This window comes from Lissotriton vulgaris, chromosome 5 (assembly GCF_964263255.1).
Source record: "Lissotriton vulgaris chromosome 5, aLisVul1.2, whole genome shotgun sequence".
Taxonomy (NCBI): domain Eukaryota; kingdom Metazoa; phylum Chordata; class Amphibia; order Caudata; family Salamandridae; genus Lissotriton; species Lissotriton vulgaris.
Genome location: NC_141693.1, coordinates 57316639 through 57337407, shown reverse-complemented (window position 1 = coordinate 57337407; position 20769 = coordinate 57316639). Strand labels below are relative to the sequence as shown.

Genomic DNA, 20769 nt, shown 5'->3' with positions numbered 1-20769 from the left:
CAATTATTATAATCAACATTTAAAAAAAAAAGATTTTACAGAAAATCGTATTTAGGTGACGGCTTATGGCACTTACAGAATCCCAAAACAAAACAAAGTTGACTTTATTTTAGCTGAGAAAGTGTCGAACCTATAAATAAAGCACAGGCAGCAGAGGAGTCAGTGCTCTGCCATGTGACTGTAGCATGAACCCGGAAGTCCCAGCGCAGCCAGGGGGACAGACGCACAGAGAGGGGACAGACGCACAGACACACCCACTGCACACAGAGAGGGGCAGACGCACCACAGACACACCCACTTCACAAAGAGAGAGAAATGAAACTTACCTTCACTTCCTGCATTTCTGCATCATGGCGGCAGCAGCTCAGCTCGGGAGCCTAAAGGAAGAGGCCACTTGTTCCATCTGTCTGGAATATTTTAAGGATCCGGTGATGATTATTGATTGTGGACACAACTTCTGCCGCTCCTGCATCACCCAGAGCTGGGAGGGAAGAGATGGAAACTTCCCCTGTCCACAGTGCAGGGAAATATCTTCTGGGAAAAACCTCCGACCCAACAGACAACTGGGGAACATGGTGGAAATGTTAAAACAGCTTCATCTGCCCCCCGTGAAGCCCCCGGAGGAGAATCTGTGTGAGAAACATGACGAGAAACTGAGGCTGTTCTGTGCAGAGGATCAGAGGATGATATGTTTGGTGTGCCAGGAGTCAAACGACCATAAAACTCACTCAGCAAGTCCTATAGAGGAGGCTGCAAAGGAGCACAAGGTATGTGTGTGGTTTCTCTGCAACTACAAGTGAAGACCACAGGGTTTGTCTGTGGAAATTCAGGGAACACAAAGCCCTCTGTGAAACCCATCAAGGAGGCAGCCTGAGAGCACGAGCTATGTGTGCGCGTAAATGTGGCGGCAGTGGTATATTTTAGCCAGCACCTCAGCTATGTTTGCAAGGGAGTCAATTCGAATCTCTTCTCTTTGTCTGTGTGCTCAATGTCTTTATACTGTGCCACCCAACAGTAATCGCATATATATAGCGGGAACCCCCCTATATGTTAATCAATTTTAACATTTAGACAGTGCACAACAACAGATGTTTTAAAGACTGGTTGAGCACAACCAGTTAAAGTTTTTAATACAAAAATTCTTCCAGTGAAATCTGTTCAGCCAACAATATTCTTGACAGATGTTTCTTAGTCCCAATATTGACGCAGCCACAGCCGACACGTGTTTCGTCGCGTTCCGCGACTTTCTCAAGGCGTCAAAAGAAATCTGTAATTTTAATGTCAAAATCACGTGTCCGGAATGTTTCGTCCAACACGATGTAGCTGGATATAATAGTCCAGACGAACCGAACTGGTGTTTTCACGTCCGTGAAGGATTACTCTTAAATCTTTGTTGAAGTTCGAAAAAATGAAGTAGTTACTGGTCCCAGGTACGAGGAACTCAGATTTTAATACAATGTCACAGCGTATATCTTCGGTTATGCTCCTTAATAAGTCAAAGGGAATCTACACGGGTTTTGCTCAACGTTACATCGATGTCCAAACGGCGGGACAAAATTTCAGTTCCGGCCCATGTTTCAAGTTCAGTCCTGGGCTTCAGTGTTAGAGGTAGTTCGGTCCACGCTGGTTCCCTTCTTGCTACTAGCAGTCCCGCCGTTTGGACATCGATATAACGTTGAGCAAAACCTGTGTAGATTTCAAAATGAAGAAATAGTAATTTAAAGTATTCAAAGTGTGCGCATCGCTGAAACAATGTGGTATAAATAATATTTACCGTAGTGGATTTTCTTTATGAAAGCGTGCGCATCGCTGAAGAAATGCGCTGTAATGAAGAAACTCCAAATGGAATAACGCACCTATGATTGTTTCCGAACACCAAGGAAACATGTGCGTGGTTGGTTAATGCACTGGATTAACCGATCGTCATACAGATTGTATGAAACGCCTTTCAAATCTTCTGACGAATCAGCGCTGAGTCATAAGATGGGCTAAAAGACGATTTGACCAATCTTTAAATTTGTGAGGTAGCATAGGATTTTAATGACCAATCCGTGAACATGGAAGAAAAAAAACAGTCAATAATGGCCAATCCTGAAGCTTGAATTCTAAGCCAATCCTGACGCTTGCATTAAAAGTCAATCGCACATAAAATTAATATCGACATACCTTGATGATCAGAACGTTCACGTCGAACTTCACAATGAAACTTGCAAGGTATGATCGAAAATTTGATAAAAATATTGCGCGGGTATTGTGGAGTTTACTCCTGATCGTCGCCAAAATGTTATGATAACGAATCCACAGGAAAAGTAGTAGAGATATAATTGGCTTTTATTTCCAATTATAAAGTTAAACTCCACCCGATGCGTGATGCTTCCTTCTAGTGGCCAACCCCAACGATGACTGAAGATACGTTGGAGATAACCACCAAACGAGCACATCGCACCAGGGTGTATAATCAAATAACAATACAGCATGCGACCACATCACGAGTGGCCGTACAATCAAATCATAACAAGTGAATCCCTGCACATCGCGCGACACACTGCGCGATGCGCACGAGTAAATTAAAGCAACCACTACAATGGAGCCCTGTGTTACTCCGTAGGAGGCGGGGAATGCTTGTGATTGTATAGAACCTATTTGCATAAACTGGTGTCAGCTGGTGAGGTTGGATGTGAACCATTTCAAGACAGTGTCTTAGAATCCCATCGTGTTTTTTGTGCGTTGATCAGGGCCAGCTGTTGGCCTGTGTCGAAGGCTGCAGAGAGGTCCAGGAGGTCAGGGGTCATTCTTGTAGTTAAGGAGGAGGGTGTTGTCGACCAGTTGGAGTGTGGCTTTGTCAGGGCTGCATACACAGTTATTGTGTTTATAAAACGTGGTAGCTTAGATATTTTCACTTGGTTCTGTATTGTTTTCGAATGTTTGATAATGTCTCTAGGACAACCTTTCTTCTCTAGTGTCACGTCTAAATGCTTCCATGCTTTGGGCATAATGTGTGCACAATGTCAAGGAGCAGTAAGTGCCAGTGAGGAAGCTTGTTTCCATGGACCAGGGATTCTGATCCTTCTAGGCAAGAACCGGTACAAACAAGCATTGGCATAGCCAATACTCTCTCCCTGACTATCTAAGATCGGCCACGCATTATCTTCCCTTCCGGAAAGACCTTAAAACTTTTCTTTTTAAGCAGGCTTTCTCTCTGTAAAACTGCTTCCACTTTTTTTGAGTTTGTGGTTGTCATCTTTCTCCTCTGGTACCCTCCCTTCACAGCGCCAAGAAACCGCCAGGTGAATGTTGCGCTCTATAAATATTTTAAATTCAATTCAATTCAAATTCAATAGGTTTCGCCTCTGGGACCTTAAAGGTGTTTTGCCAGAGGTGTTTGGAAGTTTGGAAAGAGATGCAATTTAACATGAAGGGATCCCACACCTCATTGATACATTCAGTACCTGCAGTTTAATCAAACGAGAAGAGGGAATGTGGGAACCTCTTATACTATCTCAATCACTGGAGAAGGCACGCTTTACTGCAACTTGTGCGTGCTTTCACCTTATAAATATTTAACACACGATCCGAGGCAGTTGAATGCTAGAAGCGAGAAGTGAGGGAGAGAGAAAGAGACGGAGAGGAGAAGGGAAGGAGAGAGTGAGAGAGGAAGGGACAGAGAGGTAGGGACAGAGAGGGTGGGAGGGAGAGCAGTAGGGAGGTGGAAAGGAGGGAGAGAGGAAGGGATGGAGGGTGGGAGAGTGAAAAAAAGAAAGAATGAGAAATAGCAATGAAGAGAGAGGTGAGAACGAGAAAGTAGACAAGAGTTAAAGAGAAAATAGAGAAAGCAGAAGAGAAGAAAGATGAGAGGAAGAAAGACACACATGACACACATGTGCGCAGGAGCAAGACTATGTGAAAGAGAGAAAGAGTGACCAAAAGAGAGGGAGTAAGAGAAAGCGAGCGGGAAACAGGATGAATAAGAGAGATGAACAGCTAGAGAGGGAGGGAGAGAGAGATGGGCAGACACTGTGTGAGAGAGGCTGGTAGATGTCACTGGCAGCAGAGCTGTCACTGTCCCCTTGGGTCAGTAAGTACTCACACCGGTCAGTGTGAGGGGCGCAGCCTTTCAAGCGCTATGTTACACAGTCTAACTAAATACAAACTGAACTGTTTAAGCAAAACAAATCAGACATTAAAATGAAGCGTAAATAAGAGAATCGAATGTTAATCCGAAATGCAGTTTTAGCAGGACCCCCTTGAAGCACTGACATTTTACTGTAGCGCGGTGTGGTATATGTCTTCTATGTCTATTGGAGTTTTCTTCTATTATTCTTTGGAATTGTAGTTCTCTTACATCACATAGATTCTTATGTATGCAATATGGAATGCAATTGTTTGTGAGTCTTGGTTCTACTTCAGAGAAGCGGTTGGAGCTGATCTGAATAGATGCCTTTACTCTAGCACCAGTGGGTCTTTTACTGCTTATTAAATAAATAAGTATTTAACTTAATCTGTCTCCTCCGCTCTTTACACGCGGACTGTGGCGCTGGTGTTTCAACCTCCTAATATACAAATTGGCATGGTCATAATCTGCACTATAGAGCAGTTTGTAGCAGTGGCGTAATGAAACTTGAGGGCGGACCCCCCCCTGCAAAATACTTTGAGAGGCCCCCCTCCGGACGCACTCAAGCTCTCAGGCCTGGGTGCTGTGCTGAGAGGGCTTCTGGCGCTTGGAGCCCCCATCCCCCGCGCTGCGGGGCTTTGTAGCCACCATTCAGAAGTTAACATAATAGGCTGAAAACATCCCAAATATGCATTTGTATCGAACCGGCAATTCAAAGCAGTAAAGATTTCACAACTAAGTAGCAGCAGCCACGGATTAGCAATATTTTCTCTAACATCATGTTAACAAATCCATGGACATACACATACATACATACATACATTCCTAAATCCAGTGTAGAATTTGCCGTTTATACTGAAGGTAGAAGCAAAGAGGGACCCGTTTATTAAAAGTTTGTAAATGTAAAAAACACTAAACATTTTATCAATAGGAACAGTACAGATTTCCAGTATTTTTTTGATTCACACAAAAAACAACAACCCAAGAGCACGCAAGTGCATCCATGATCGCAGTTTTCCATTCATACTCCTCGGAATGAGTGCGTGTGCACGTGACTTGCCCATTGCTGGTTAGCTACATATTTTTCAGCCTTATAGACAATCCACATGAGAAACTTTGGCAAATGTGCACAAATTGTTCCCCATGGAACCATCCCATCCACTACACCCAATGACATAGGGGAGGTGTTCAATCCCAACAAAGCATATCACTTTCGTGAACCAGTAGTTATGTGCTTTGCAGGATGTAAAACTGTGCACACAATAGATTAGACTACTAGCAAGATTTCAAGTTTGTGGGTGTTTTTGCACGTCCTTTGGTTACTCCTAGCCATAACTTTAAACACAGTCCACAGTACGAGTAGACTCTGCAGTCCAATGTAATCTAAAAAAGTAACTGTCTGCAAATCTTGAATCCGTTGATCGAGTAATTTGTGTACACAGGAAAGCGGAGCTGCAGAAAGGCGAAAAAGCAAACGAAAGGTAAGAGAAAAAAGTGAAAAGAGGCTCAGAGGGGATAGAAAAACGTAGAAAAGGAGCAGATGAGAGGCAAGAGTAACCAGCAGGAAGTGGGATAAGGAAGGGGGTAGCAAATGGTGAGCACATTGATGAACTTCAAAGCGGCCGCGAAAGTGCTCCCAGAGGTTGCAGGCTGACAAATGGTGCGCGCGCCGGGCGCACATGCACTGTACCTCATCCGCCTGCAGCCTTTAGGAGCACTTTTGAAAGCCCCTTACTTAACTCTCGCAGAGCAACGCATGCGCGTTGGCTCAGAGAGACCTAAAAAGGGACATCATTGTCTGTGATACTTGGGGCTGGTGCTCACAAAGCAGAAATACTTATTTTTAAAATTATGATCCAGTCATCTGTAATATGGACAGGGGCTATAGTTTACAGGCCCCCAGGCCAAAAAAGCAAATTTTGTAAACCTTCTATTGGAATTCATTGCGCCTTATGTTCTAGGCGCAAATAATTTCATTCTCATAGGAGATTTTAATTATCATGCAGATTTATCACAGGACTTCGATACCGACCAATTGGTAACTTAACTACAGACATTAGGACTGGAGCAATTGGTAGTAGGTCTTACCCATCAGGACAGACATACCTTGGATTTACAGTTCACCAACTCCACTAAACTCACAGTTGAGCAACCCCTACTTCTACTTTGGTCGGATTATCATCTGCTAAAATGTGGCTTTCATTTGGATGCTCCAATAACTAGCCAGGATAATAACTGTGCCTTAATTAGGCCCTGGCGAAAAGTCACCCCTACATCCTTTTCTACCCACTTTAATGCGCAAGCCTTACTACATACAGATAATGTAGATCAAGCAACAACGGCCTTTGAAGAGGCCATAACTCTTGCTTTGAACACAGTAGCACCCATGTCAAGGGTCAAGACTAAAGGCTAAGCATCTCCATGGTTTACATTAGAATTAATAAAAACTGAGAAATTGTCCAGTAGAACTGCCGAACGGCTGGAGGAAAACCAAAACTACTATAGATCGAACCAAATATACAGAAATCCACCGTACCTATTTAAATAATATTAAACAGGCTAAAACGTCTTATTTAACAGAGAGGATTAATAATGGGGGTCCGAGGGAAAGCTCCGGACTGGTTTAAAAATGATCTAAAGGACCATCCCACGACTGTGCATTTAGGTTCCCTGGCCTCATGCAGCAGACCAGTAAGCATTGGAGTTCCCCAGGGGTCACTCCTGAGCCCTATGCTTTTTAATCTTTGTGTAACACTGCTGGCCAGGATAATCAGGTCTTATGGGTTCGAGGTAGTGTCATATGCTGATGACACTCAGCTGTTGATCTCATTTGGTCCTGACCCTACAAATACATTGATCCGGTTTAAAAACTGTCCGACCTACATTAACAGCTGGATGGGCAACAACAAATTACAGCTAAATAGCAGTAAAACATAGTTTATTCTGTTTGGCAGGGCCGAAGAGTATTGGTCTAGCAGCTGGTGGCCTCGGGCATTGGGCCCATGCCCGTCCCCAGAACAAGCAGTCTGCAACCTTGGAATAACGATTGACAACCTATCCATGACAAATCATGTCAATCTTGTGCTGGGGACTGGTTACGGAATCCTGCGGAAGCTACGTAAGATCTTTAAATGTCTACTTATTGAAGCCAGGAAGCCACTGGTCCAGGGCTTAATTGTAAGCCGCATGGATTAGGGGGAATGCCTTATTAGCCTCCCTAAATGAAGACCTCTTTTCTAAACTGCAAATCTTGCAGAATACTGCGGCCTGATTGATCCTAAATCTACCTCCAAGATCTCCCTCAGTCCCTAGTCTGAGGTTTCTCCACTGGCTTCAAGAGGTCATTTTAAAATCTTGTGCCTAACTCATAGAAGTATCTATGGCACTGGGCCTGGTTATTTAGCGAACAAAACTCAAAAGATATCAGCCAGAAAGAACACTAAGGTCCAGTTCAAAATCTCTTCTTACCCCACTAGGAGTCCGGACCGTACGCAATGGGGGTCGATCTTTTTCTTTTCTCGCCCCTCATCTCTGGAACAAGCTGCTGTTTCATCTTCTGTCTATTGCGGATAACCAGCGTTTCCGCAAATAATTGAAAACGTGGTTGCTTGATCAGAAATAACGGAATTGAATATGACCCTCAGTCACTGGAATCTCCGCATGCGCCACGAGACCTACCGGTGATATGTGCGCTATATAAGATTCTCTGACTTGACAATCCCTTTTGTGTGGCTGCTACTAGCAATACTAATGTATGACTGGTAAGTACAGTCTGGGCACGTGTGGCAGGTACTGTAGTGACTCTTTTTTTTGCAATTAAGACCACACTCTACATATCTTTATTTGTTGAACTCTCATCCCTACAGGTGAAACTTCAAGAGTGGCTGCTTGTCCTGAAGAAACAGGAGGTATATTTTCTGGAGTCTAAACTCAAGGAAGAGGATCAATATAAAACCATGAGGGTGAGTGGCTGCAGTGAGTTCTGTGTGTCTGTATATCTCTGTGCCCAGTCATTTGTGTGGCCTCTTTAGTACAAGACACACAGAGGCAGATGATTCACACTACAGACTGGGTCATGGTCCCCCACCAAATAAATATTCTAACCGGAGTCACTGCACCTGGATATTGGCGCTGAAATCGGACAAGGGCGCGTCCTAGAAAAATATAAAATCAAGTATTACTCTTCTGACCTTAATACTCACATGTGCATGGTGTGTGTTAGTATGTGTGCAGTGGTGTGGCAATATCTGTCTGGGAGTATCTGAGCATGTTCACGCTTAGGTGTACGTGTCTAAGTATGTGTTCATGTATGGATGGTCCTGGAGTTATCTTTGGGAGTACATGCATGTTTGCGCGTCCCTATATCTGTCCTTTTATTCTGCATGTGTGTGTGTCTGCATATTCATATCTAAATATGGAGCCCGAGAGTATACAAAAACATGTCCTTATCTTTATGCATGCATGTTTGAGGGTTGTGTTTGCTTTAGTCTGGATTTATTGGCTGTGAGTTTGTACCTACATATGTGAATGCTTGCCTATGGGCTTGTATATCACAAGGTCTGGTGGCATTTGTGAGTGTGCAAATACATGTGTGCATAAGTCTGGAGTTATACATCCGTGAGATTTTATATGCATCTGTGTGTCAGTATATATGTATGGATGTGTGTCTATGCATGCATGGACTGAAGATATCCATCTGGGAGTGAATATATATGTATGGATGTGTGTCTCTGAGTCTGTGCATGCATGGACCGAAGATATCCATCCGTGAGTTTGTACAAGGTGTGTGTGTGAGTCTGCAAATCAATGTGTACATCTGTATGAGTGTGTACCTCTCTGGGTGTGTGTCTGTATGGATCTGGAGTTACCTATCCATCCATCAGACTGAGCAAGACTGGTGTAAGACCCTTCCTAAACCAAGGTTTTAGCAATGTAATCCTGCTACGGTATTGTATATACATCCTCGAACCACAGATCATCCAACAGAGTTCATCTAAGTGATAAAGCGAGCATGGAAGCTCCAGCATTGTGTAGATGAGTTTTAGCCCACAAATAGTTCATCCTAACAAAATGCCCTCTAATCTTAACACGTTTCAGGACATGTACATTCCCTTCTTCAGGACAAATGCATTTCTAATTCTAGAGATTACATGGGCACAGCTGAGCATCAGCCACTGACCTTGGGCATTCTCTGTTCTGCTCAAGCCTCGTTGCAAGGATTCCCTGCAACAGTCTCATTATTCATCAATAATTAGTGCACTTTTTTTGTTTTAATAATATTTACTGATTTTTCAGAGGTTTGTACATAGATCCTTGACAATAGTGAGTGTACATAATATCTTTCATACAGATATACATAGAACATTGATGGGGTACAAGGATATAATAACAGCATTACACATACTATAGAATTGTGGTTCGTTGTCAATGTCCCAGTGGGAACTCAAGATCATATTAACCGTGCAAATATATCACCATAAGTATTGTTAACATTAACAAAAACAACTGTCCGTAATTTACCATTTATATTTGACGGGTATCTATCTTGTGCGCTGGTCTGATCATGATCAGGTGTGTATGCGTACCTAGGGACATGAGGTTTAGGTGATCCCTGCAGTGAGTGCGATACAGTGTGCGACCTCATGAGTTGGGCCTGGAGATTCCTATTACCACACATGTGCTGCACATCCACCGTACCTACATGCACTGGACATGCACATGGAAGGTTAGTGCAAGGGTCTGGGGCTCACACCAAAGCAGTACAGTAGATTGTACTTTCATCTGACACAAGAAAGAGGTCTGGTCATAACTAATGTTCCACAAAACTGGGTACGCTGCCTCCACCACTTTAGGTGGCTAACTTAGGACACAGGAAGTAGTGTCATCTCGGTTATGAGGGCACGCTTGGCACGCCACTGCAGGTCACCAAACAGGTACTCTTTTGGGCTTCAAGGAGCTATAACATTACAGTTTTGCACAACACAGGAACACATTCCTTATTAACACTGGCGATACAAGGACACAACCCTCTACCAAGGAGAGAGCTAAGATGTGCAACCCTCTGCCGGGACTAGTGACACAATACAAGAGCACAACACTACCAGGACTGGTGTCACATCACAGGAGCACAACGCTCTACCTGTAAACTAGTGACACGTACAGTAGCACAACCCCCTACCAGCAGTGGAGACATACCTGACTCCATAAAATGTCTGACTCCAGTAATTTTTGGTGACGCAAGAGAAACGCACCGCTCTCCACTGCTGAAACCTCCTATTCCTACTGGGACGAGACATGCCTCACCTGATAACAGACAGGCTCCAGCTGTGAGCCATAGTGTGATATACCTCAATTGACAACACACAGGCTCCTGATCTAAGCTACAGTGTGACATACCTCACCTGATAACACACAGGCTCATGCTCTAAGCTACAGTGTGACATACCTCACATGATAACTCACAGCCTCATATCTTAGGATAGGAAAGGATGTTTATCCAATCTCCTCACTCATCTTTTACAGAAATGCCTGAATTACCTTCAGAAACATTGATTTGTCTGGTAATTAATGATTTTGAATGTAAAATTCCCACATCAGTGATTCCCCTTCACTCTGAATGAGCGCCATTGTAGGACACCCCTTCAGCGCCTCCATCTGGGCAAACACATCCATTGTGCTGGCAGGACAGGGGCAGCCCGCACTCCCCAAATCTTATGTCTTCCATCCAAATGGGATGAAACTTCCTGGCCCACCTTTTACATCATCTTTTGACTTCAGCCGTATCTGGGTCTTTGAGTGTCTCTGCCTGCGGTGGGTCCTCTTCCTTGCACTCGCTCCATGGATCGAGCGTCCCTGCCTGCAGTGTGTTCTCTTCCTTACACTCGCTCCATGGATCGAGCGTCCCTGCCTGCAGTGGGTTCTCTTCCTTGCACTCGCTCCATGGATCGAGCGTCCCTGCCTGCAGTGGGTTCTCTTCCTTGCACTCTCTCCATGGATCGAGCGTTTCTGCCTGCAGTGGATTCTCTTCCTTGCACTCGTTCCATGGATCGAGCGTCCCTGCCTCCAGTAGGTTCTCTTCCTTGCACTCTCTCCATGGATCGAGCGTCTCTGCCTGCAGTGGATTATCTTCCTTGCACTCGCTCCATTGATTGAGTGTCCCTGCCTGCAGTGGGTTCTCTTTCTTGCACTCGCTCCATGGATCGAGCGTCTCTGCCTGCAGTGGATTCTCTTCCTTGCACTCGCTCCATGGATCGTGCGTCTCTGTCTGCAGTGGGTTCTCATCCTTGCACTTGCTCCATGGATCGAGCGTCCCTGCCTGCAGTGGGTTCTCTTCCTTGCACTCGCTCCATTGATCGAACGTCCCTGCTTGCAGTGGGTTTTCTTCCTTGCACTCGCTCCATGGATCGAGTGTCTCTGCCTGCAGTGGGTTCGCTTCCTTGCACTCTCCATGGAACGAGCTTCTCTGCAGCTTTACGAATTCTGACCTCTCTACAGTTCATGAGGTGCCTCAGGGAAGGGGGAGGGCAGGAATGTTAGAAGGACAGAAGATGGTAGAAGGGAAGGTAGTAAGAGGCTGCAGTTCAGAAATGAGGAAAAGCACATTAGTGGTCTGATTTTTGACCCCACCACCTTCCTCCTGAACTCCAACTCTAAAGATGTAGAAAGCTTTTTATTATCTAACCAGCTTTTCTTTGCTTCTGACAGAACAAGCTAAGAATTGAGAAAAATAAAATTGAATCGGAGTTTGAAAAGCTGCAGCAGCTTCTAAAAGAAAATGAGCAAGCACTGCACAGAAGACTGGAGGAGATGGAGAAGAAAATGACCACGATAGAAAATGCAAATATCACCAAACTGTCCAATCAAATCACCTCTCTCAAGGCCCTGATAACAGAGATAGAAAAGAAGTGTGAGGCGCCAGCGTGGGAACTCCTGAAGGTGAGATACTGTTTGGGAAATAAAACAGAAGAAGGAAGTGACATATTCATATTTTGTGTGCATTATTAAATGCATGAGCGGAACACATATGATCTCCTGGCTGGGTCAATGCACAGTGACCCCACGCACTCTGAGAGCCGCACATGATATACAGACATGGATTATTTACATTCTCCCACTTGATGCTTTGAGCTCAACTCAATGTACAAACTGTGAAATGTACAGGGACCGGTTACAGCGTGATATACAAGTTAATAACCCATCTATATACAAAATATTTATGCATTTTATCTATTAGGGTGAATGCATTACACCAAGGAATTCCAGTGACAGTAAATAATATATGAAGACCAAGGAGCAAAATGTGTTTAAAGTTAGATAGAAATGGAACGCTTAATGAGAGACAACACCTGAGAGAATTGGAAAGAAATCAAATTTCTCCTTTTCGAAGAAATTTGAAAACATTTCTCTTCTAATGCGGTTACTTTTCTCTTGATGTAGGTGGTCACCAAACCTCTTGTTTGGATGAACAGCTTTATAACTAGGAATTTGGAATAGGTAATGGCAGCTCACTGTTTTTTTGTCACCCCAGGTAAAGATAGAGATTGCCATAGAAAACTATTTCGTTTGAAGACTAGTGACAATTTAATATGACGGGTAGCCCTTGGTTATATTAAGGAGTGTGCAAAATGAATGTCTGCAAATTGCTGCCTAGCAGCAAAAGAAATGTGATTTATGACTGTATTTCTTGACACCCTGAACGGCAACTAAATTCCTCACCAATATGGTTTAGGGTGGGATTAGAGGTATAAACCTCTTTATTGTGGTCATGCGATGTCACTTTAACAGTGATGCTCTGCTCAGATAGGTTGATTAGTTTACAGCCAAGAAGATTCCAGAGAAGTAGCTCCATGTAAAGGGCACTAGATGATGGTGACAGAGAACATCCAAAACATCCCTCCCAGCGTGACAGAGAGCATCCCTCCCAGGCTGACAGAGAGCCTCCCTCCATATCAGCCCCTTCAATCCACCAGCTCACCCCATGTTGGGATGAATGAATCCAGTAACTGGCCGGAGCTTCACACAAGCAGATCCTTCAAAAGTCTATAACTGCACAAGAGGAGGTCACAGGTCTTTGTTCTTCCCGGGCAGCTGTGATCTCATTTCCTAGATGGCTTCCACTTACACAGACTCCTCTAGTACTCCTTCTGCCTGTACCTCCCTCCCCTGCAGGGCACTCTTCCTGTCTCCCTTCTGCTCGTACCTCCTCCTGCTGGGCGCTGTTCTAGTACCCCTTCTTTGTACCTCATCCTGCAGGGCACTATTGTAGGACACCTTCCTTGTACCTTGTCCTGCAGGGGATTCTTCTAGTGCCTCTTCCTTGTACCTCCTCCTGCAGCGCACACTTCTAGGACCCCTTCTTCTTGTACCTCCTCTTGCAGGGTACTCTTCTAGTATCCGTTCCTTGTACATCCTCCTGCGGGACACTCTTCTTGTGTCCCTTCTTCTTGTACCTCCTTCTCGGCACTCTTCTATCCCTTCTGCTCATACCTCCTCTTGCAGGGGATTCTTCTGGTACCCCTTCCTTGTACCTCATCCTGTGGGGCACTCTTCTAGTACCCCTTCCTTGTACCTCCTCCTGCGGGGCTCTCTTCTAGTACCCCTTCTGCTCGTACCTCCTCCTGCAGGGGATTCTTCTAGGACCCCATCTTCTTGTACCTCCTCCTGCAGGCGATTCTTCTAGGACCCCATCTTCTTGTACTTCCTCCTGCAGGCGATTCTTCTAGTGCCCCTACTATGTACCTCCTCCTGCAGGGCACCCTTCTAGGACCCCATCTCCTTGTATCTCCTCCTGCAGGCGATTCTTCTAGTACTCCATCTTCTTGTACCTCCTCTAGAAGGGCACCCTTGTAGCCCCCCCCCCCTTGTACCTCCTCCAGCAGGCAGGGCACTCTTCTAGTACCCCTTCCTTGTACATCCTCCTGCAGGGACCTCTTCTAGAACCCCTCCTGTTTGTACCTCCTCTTGCAGGGCACTCTTCTAGTACCCCTTCTGCTCGTACCTCCTCCTGCGGGGCACTCTTCTAGTACCCCTTCCTTCTACATCCACCTGCAGGGTACTCTTCTAGTACTCCTTCTGCTTGTACCTCTTCCTGCAGGGACCTCTTCTAGAACCCCTCCTGTTTGTACCTCCTCCTGCGGGGCACTCTTCTAGTACCCCTTCCTTGTACCTCCTCCTCCCGCGGGGCACTCTTCTATTACCCCTTCTTCTTGTCCCTCCTCCTGCAGGACACTCTTCTTGTGCCCCTTCTTCTTGTACCTCCTTCTCGGCACTCTTCTATCCCTTCTGCTTGTACCTCCTCCTGCAGGGCACTCTTCTAGTACCCCTTCTGCTCATACCTCCTCCTGCAGGGGATTCTTCTAGTACCCCTTCCTTGTACCTCCTCCTGCAGGGCACTCTTCTAGTACTCCTTCTGCTCGTACCTCCTCCTGCGGGGCACTCTTCTAGTACCCCTTCCTTGTACCTCCTCCTGCGGGGCACTCTTCTAGTACCCCTTCCTTGTACCTCCTCCTGCAGGGCACTCTTCTAGTACCCCTTCTGCTCATACCTCCTCCTGCAGGGGATTCTTCTAGTACCCCTTCCTTGTACCTCCTCCTGCAGGGCACTCTTCTAGTACTCCTTCTGCTCGTACCTCCTCCTGCGGGGCACTCTTCTAGTACTCCTTCTGCTCGTACCTCCTCCTGCGGGGCACTCTTCTAGTACCCCTTCCTTGTACATCCACCTGCAGGGTACTCTTCTAGTACTCCTTCTGCTTGTACCTCCTCCTGCAGGGACCTCTTCTAGAACCCCTCCTGTTCGTACCTCCTCTTGCAGGGCACTCTTCTAGTACCCCTTCCTCTTGTCCCTCCTCCTGCAGGGCACTCTTCTAGTGCCCCTTCTTCTTGTACCTCCTTCTCGGCACTCTTCTATCCCTTCTGCACATACCTCCTCCTGCAGGGGATTCTTCAAGTATGAATAACAAGGAGAGAGGTAAGGAGAGAGGTAGGGAGAGTAAGCAGACACTCTTGTTCCCCGGTCAGTAATCAAAAATCAAAAAAAGAGTGTCTATCAGACAGGCTAGGCCGTTCTAGGGAGCACAAACACACCCACACTGAGTTGTTGAAGAAAGCCCTCACTCACCACCTGGTGATGACATGCTTCATCATTGGGCTCCACCAAAGAGACCTAGTGTCTCTTTGGTGTGCTGCAACGCCAGGATTACTGCGGAGCGGGATCGTGAGATAAGGGCGTGTTGAGTGTAATTGGGATTTAGTGAGTGTTGGGGGTATTTAAAATAGTCAGTAGTGTATCAGAAACTTTATTAAGTGACCACTAAAGACTCAGGATCTAAAATATGTGAGGAAACAGTCCACTATAATTGAGTGGGGGTTCCTAAGAGTGAGTCGACATGTTTCTTGCCATCGAAACGGTGTTAATTTACCCGGCAATTCATCAGGACTGTGTGTGGTAAAACCCTGGCGGTATGGGCACGCTAAGGCCCACCCTTACCTAGGGGCGTGAGAGTGAAAATAAGAAATTAAGTGAAAAAAGTGCAAAAAATTAGGAATGAATAAAATATTCCTAATTACTCCTGGTTTAGGAGGCTTCTACTTATCGTTTCTGCACTTATTTGGTGTTGGGAATAAACACCATGGGTCTCAGGAGGGGGGTGGAAGCGTATTCGGCACACCGCCCTCGACGCTTAGCACCCTCAGTATGCCTACGTCGCCCTCGAACCGGACCCCGACGAATTACACTCAACACGCCCTTATCTCACGATCCCGCTCCGCAGTAATCCTGGCGTTGCAGCACACCAAAGAGACACTAGAATATCAGAATGTGCTGTGTTTTGTGAATCTATTCAGAATGACTCTGTGCTGTGTCATTACCATTCAGAATATCAGTTTCTGCTATGTCATTTGACTTCATTCAGAATGTCACATTCTGTGCCAGGTCATGCAATGCCACAGAATGTGCTGTGTTACGTGGCCCCAGCCACTGTTTTCTAATCATAGATAGATCGAAGTTTGTCACTCCTAAAAATACTGCCATAACTTTAACTTCTTCTCTGGACACTGATTTTACTTTGATTGTTTCTCTGTTTTGCAGGATGTCAGAAGCACCCTGAGCAGGTAAGGCTGGTTTATTATCCTCCTCTCGGTGTGTAATGAGCAGGTCTCACTGCTGCAGTGTGTAACTGCCACTACTAACCTAACACAAAGTGCTAGGAAGCTTTCAGATCCTCATGAAATCACTTTGTATCCTCAAAAAAACTTTTAAGTCCTCAGAAAATACCTTTGATTCCCCAGAAAACTTAAGTCCTCTGAAAACTCCCTTGTATCATCAGGAACTGCTCTTAAATGTTCCTAAATCCCTGTGAGTCATCAGAAAACTTCTTTGAGTCTTGAAATAATTGCTACAGAAATTAGCTGCTGTCCTCACAAAACATATGTTTATAGATAAAACCTACCTGAAGTCCTCAGAAGAGTTCCCTGTACACACAGAAAACTAATGCACATTCTGGAAACTTCCCCTCTGGTTTCCTCAATTAAGAGTTGTGGAAAAACTAATTCTAAATTTCCTAACTACGATGCCAGTCTTCAAAACATCCCTTCTGTGCTTCCAAACCGCATTGAAATGTAATTAAAGCCATGTTCAAACCTCTGCCCAGGTCACTGACCACTCATTCCAGGCACCAAATCCTTCTTCAAGTCCTCCGAGACTTCCTTGTGTGTCTTCAAAAGCCTCATTTCAATCTTTTCTTTTAACGGTCTTTATGTATCATTTTTGGTAACAATACAGATTCAAACAATAAACATCAGCGGCTCAGCGTCCTGTCGTATTTCATTGAAAACATGAGGTGTGGTTCGGGGGCATCAGATCATTGTAATTTTTCATTTCTGAAATAAGATAAAGAGACAATCGTTTACAACTATTGCATCGTGGTCACACCATTGGCGAGGATGTCACTCCACACGTCTCCATTCCTGTGGGATGAGGGGAGGGAGGCTGACCCTAGCCCTCTCAGCCACCTTCCCTCACCTGCAGAGACTGCCCCACATCTTAATTTCTTGTGGAGTGTCTCCATTCCATTTCTGTGCCCTGCAAGAGTCCTTCCAGTTCTGACACATTGGGTTTATGAACAGATGAATCCAGAATAAACCAGAACAACCAAAACAACGACCTGCCCGTAGTAACTTATCTCTCCATCTTCGGGCATGTTTGCGTAATGTTTCCTTGCTGCTATGTTACTCAACGTCCCCTTTGCGTAGTGTCCATGCCTATTCACATTCTGCGGACACCTATGGAATATCATGGTACGCCCGTTAGCGGTATGCATGATTCGCTACATCTATTCGCCCACGTCTCGACCAGGCGAATCCTCAGGGTCACCGCCCTCTGTTGCAGCTCATTTAAGAGGTTGTCCCAACATGCTGCTATGGGTTCTCGGCGCAGTCCTAACGTTTCTTCACGCTTGATGTAGATGCTTTCGGACTTGGCCATGCGAACAATGAATGACGCCATGCCCGTACATGTGGTGGGTCCACCACTTTCCACCGTCTAGTTAGGAGCCTTTTAGCTACTATTATCCCCAAGTCTAGGAACCTAGACACTACTTTGGTGGCAGGCGTCCTCCTGAATTGATACAGGAGGTATACAAAAGGTAGTGCTCGACCTGTGCATGTGTGTAATATCCTGGTTATCGTATTCCAGTACACTCCTATTCGGGGGCAGCTCCATAACGTGTACTAGTTCAGCTCCTGGGGGGTGTTGTGTTTGTTTCTTGGGGTTTGTAGGATTTCTCAGGGCGACTTCATTAGCTCTTGCTGTGATCCAGTTCGTGAAGTTTTCCACTGCTTATTCCATGTCCAGGTGGAGGTGGGTAGGTGAAAGTTGAGGGTGTTGATCCAGCGTTGTTCTGATGCTTTGGACCGGCTACGACATGTTTCGCTGGCAGTGGAGGTGGGGGTTTTGAGCGGCTCTGAGAAGATGAAGTGGACGCAGTGGTGGTCAGTCCGGGTGAGCTGTTCAGTGTGGGTGTAAAGATAGGGTCAAGTGTGTCTCCTGCGATGTGAGTGGGGTTGGTTACTAATTGCTCAAGTTTGAGGTTGGCCATACTTTCTGGGATGTCAGCCGTGTTGGTGTCATCAATGTTTTCAAGGTGAAAGTTGAGGTCTCCTAAGAAGATAGTTTCACCTCAATGGTGATAGGAACGATGAAGTCGGAGATGGGGTTGCAGAAGGGAGGGCAGAGTCCCGGGGGTCTGTAGGCGAGGGTTTCTCCGATCGTGGGTTTGCTGTTCGTTTGGAGTTGGAAGTTGAGGTGCGCCATGAAGGGGGTGGTGTTGTCTGTGGTGGTTGCACATTTGAGAGTCTCTTTGTGCATTATGGCTGTGCCGCTGCTGTTTCTATTGGTCCGGTCTCGCTGCGTGATCTTGCATCCGTCTGGTATGGCTGTGGCAATACTGGGTGCTGATGCGGGGTTCAGCCAGGTCTCAGTGATGAAGACGGTGTCTGGGGTGGTGATGGTTTTCCTGGTTTCTGTGGCGTCTTTTCCAAGAGAGCGTGCGTTGTTCAGCAGGCAGTTGATCTCTCTGAAGGGATTGGCCACGGCCCTGCTGTTGAGTGTGAGTGACTTGTTGTGGCTGATGAACGTGGTGTCAGTTGTTTCTCTTCTGATGCAGGTAAATCGGCAGTTCTGGCAGGAGAAAGGGCCATCGGTGGTCCAGGGTGAGGCCTGGGCGCAGCAGTTGTTCTGCCATCCGGAGTGCAGGGCTCTAAGTGCGTTTGATGTGAAGCACAGGCAGTCCATGGTGGGTGGAGACCTAGTGCAGAGCGAGGTCCATGCACGGCATACCCACTCTGCGCGTCTGCCACGTGGGTGCGCTGTGGTCTCTATGCCAGAGGACTGGATTACTGGTGGAGGGTGCCAATTGTGCCCATAGGGGAAGATAGCAGGCACGACGGGGAGCAACGCAGGAGGCGAGGTGTAGGGAGCCGCAGGGCTGCAGGCAGCAGAAGGGAGGTCCCAGCAGAGCCTGGGGGCAAGGGATCGGTCGGGAAGGCAGGGAGAAAGGGATGGGGAAGAAGCCAGACTGCAAGGTCAAGTGCAGCCGGCCCAGGCTACCAGGGTCAAGAGGGGTGCAGCTGGACAGTAACTACTGGGAGTCTGGTGCAGGTTGGGCTGAGGGGAGAGCGCCGGGCACGGTGTCATGGGGGACAAGGCCACAGAGCACTGTAACTGAAACTGTGGGCGTAAGAGGGGTGACCCAGCCTCCTCCTGTTTCTGACGGGCATGGAGGGGCTCACCCTTTGCCTAGGCTTTGTTCGGCCACTGCCGGCACAGCTCCCGCGAGGCGGGAGCCGCAGAAGGAATTAATCTGCTGCAGAGGTGCGAAAACGGGCCAAGCCCGCCTCCTGGGGGCTGCTGGGAACTTTAGTTCCCTGACGCTTATGGCGGCACTGGCTCTGGTTCCTGAATGGAGCAGGGAGAGTCGTGAGGCAGGAGTCCGGGGCCTTGTGAAGCGGCAGATCAGCAGTGTCCCATCCTTGGTCTGTTAAATCACTATCTACCCTCTATGACCATTGCTTGACATCAGTCTTTGTAAGTGCCTGGGTTAGATCCGTAAAGGCTGTCAAGTTCTTTGTGAACTTACCACGGTATGTCATCATGCCTAGGAAATGCCTTACACCTGTCATGAAAGTTGGTGGGAGTACAGATTTCTTGTCTTTGACTTTGTTGGGATTCGGAGACACCATTTCTGGTGAAAAATTCTATTTGAAGAAACTGATGTCTTGCTTTAGAAAGTCACACTTGCAGGGTTTAGCCTGAGGCTGCTTGAAGGCCCTGTAGGACTTTTTGGACTCAATAATGACTGTCACATTGTGTGCCTGCACCAAGATGTCATCACAGATGTTAATTATTCCAGTCAATCCATCTAGAACTTCTTGGATGGTGTTCTCAAAAACATCAGCGACACTGGAGATTCCAAAGTTTAATCTTGTGTATAGTCTCAGACCCAGGTGTGTGGAGAAGGTCGTGATATATCAAAAAGTGGGGTCGAGCATCAGCAGGCGATACCCTGACTTAAAATCTGTTTTGGAGAACAAGCTAGCTCCTTTGATCTCATTTATTGGTCCATCCTCTGTAGGCGGGATATGTTGTTCTCTTTGGCATGCCTGATTTAGGAGGTGCATGGCCACACACAGCCACACGTCTCCTGGCTGTTTGGGCTTCTGGGTGACAACAGTTGAGAAAACCCAAGGAGTGGCCCATAATCTCGCTCGATGATGTCAGCCTCTTCCAGCCTTCATAGCTCCTCTTCCACTTTTGCCTGAAGATGAGTTGCTTAAACAAAAATCATATTCAGGCCTAAATGCTTCAACATAGCTCTATAAAATTGACCCATGTAAGAATTATCTAGCTCTCCAGCCAAGAGCCGGGAATTCTTGAACTGGAAAGCATAACAATAGGCTTGAAAATCCAGCAGAGCCAGTCCCCCTTGCTTCAGTCTCCTCCAGATCTTGTTTCGTGAGATCCCGGCTCCCCTGGATGCCCATATAAAGCTTCAGACCCTCCCTCGCTTCAGTCTCCTCCGGGGTTTCATTCAGGAGATCCTGGCTCCCCTGGATGCCCATATGAAGCTTCCGACCCTCCCCTGCGATATCTGCAAAAGCTTTATG

General features: G+C 46.4%; 1 protein-coding gene across 1 annotated transcript in view; it reads left to right on the top strand.

Annotated features, from left to right (window-relative positions):
• The first annotated feature begins 316 nt into the window (after positions 1 to 316).
• Positions 317 to 20769, top strand: part of LOC147710142 (E3 ubiquitin-protein ligase TRIM39-like) — a 79610-nt gene continuing 59157 nt past the window's right edge. The window contains exons 1-4 of the mRNA XM_086920834.1: positions 317 to 767; positions 7978 to 8073; positions 11816 to 12046; positions 16196 to 16218. Of these exons, the coding sequence (XP_086776960.1) occupies positions 351 to 767; positions 7978 to 8073; positions 11816 to 12046; positions 16196 to 16218 (767 nt within the window). The 5' untranslated portion in view covers positions 317 to 350. The remainder of the gene's footprint in view (positions 768 to 7977; positions 8074 to 11815; positions 12047 to 16195; positions 16219 to 20769) is intronic.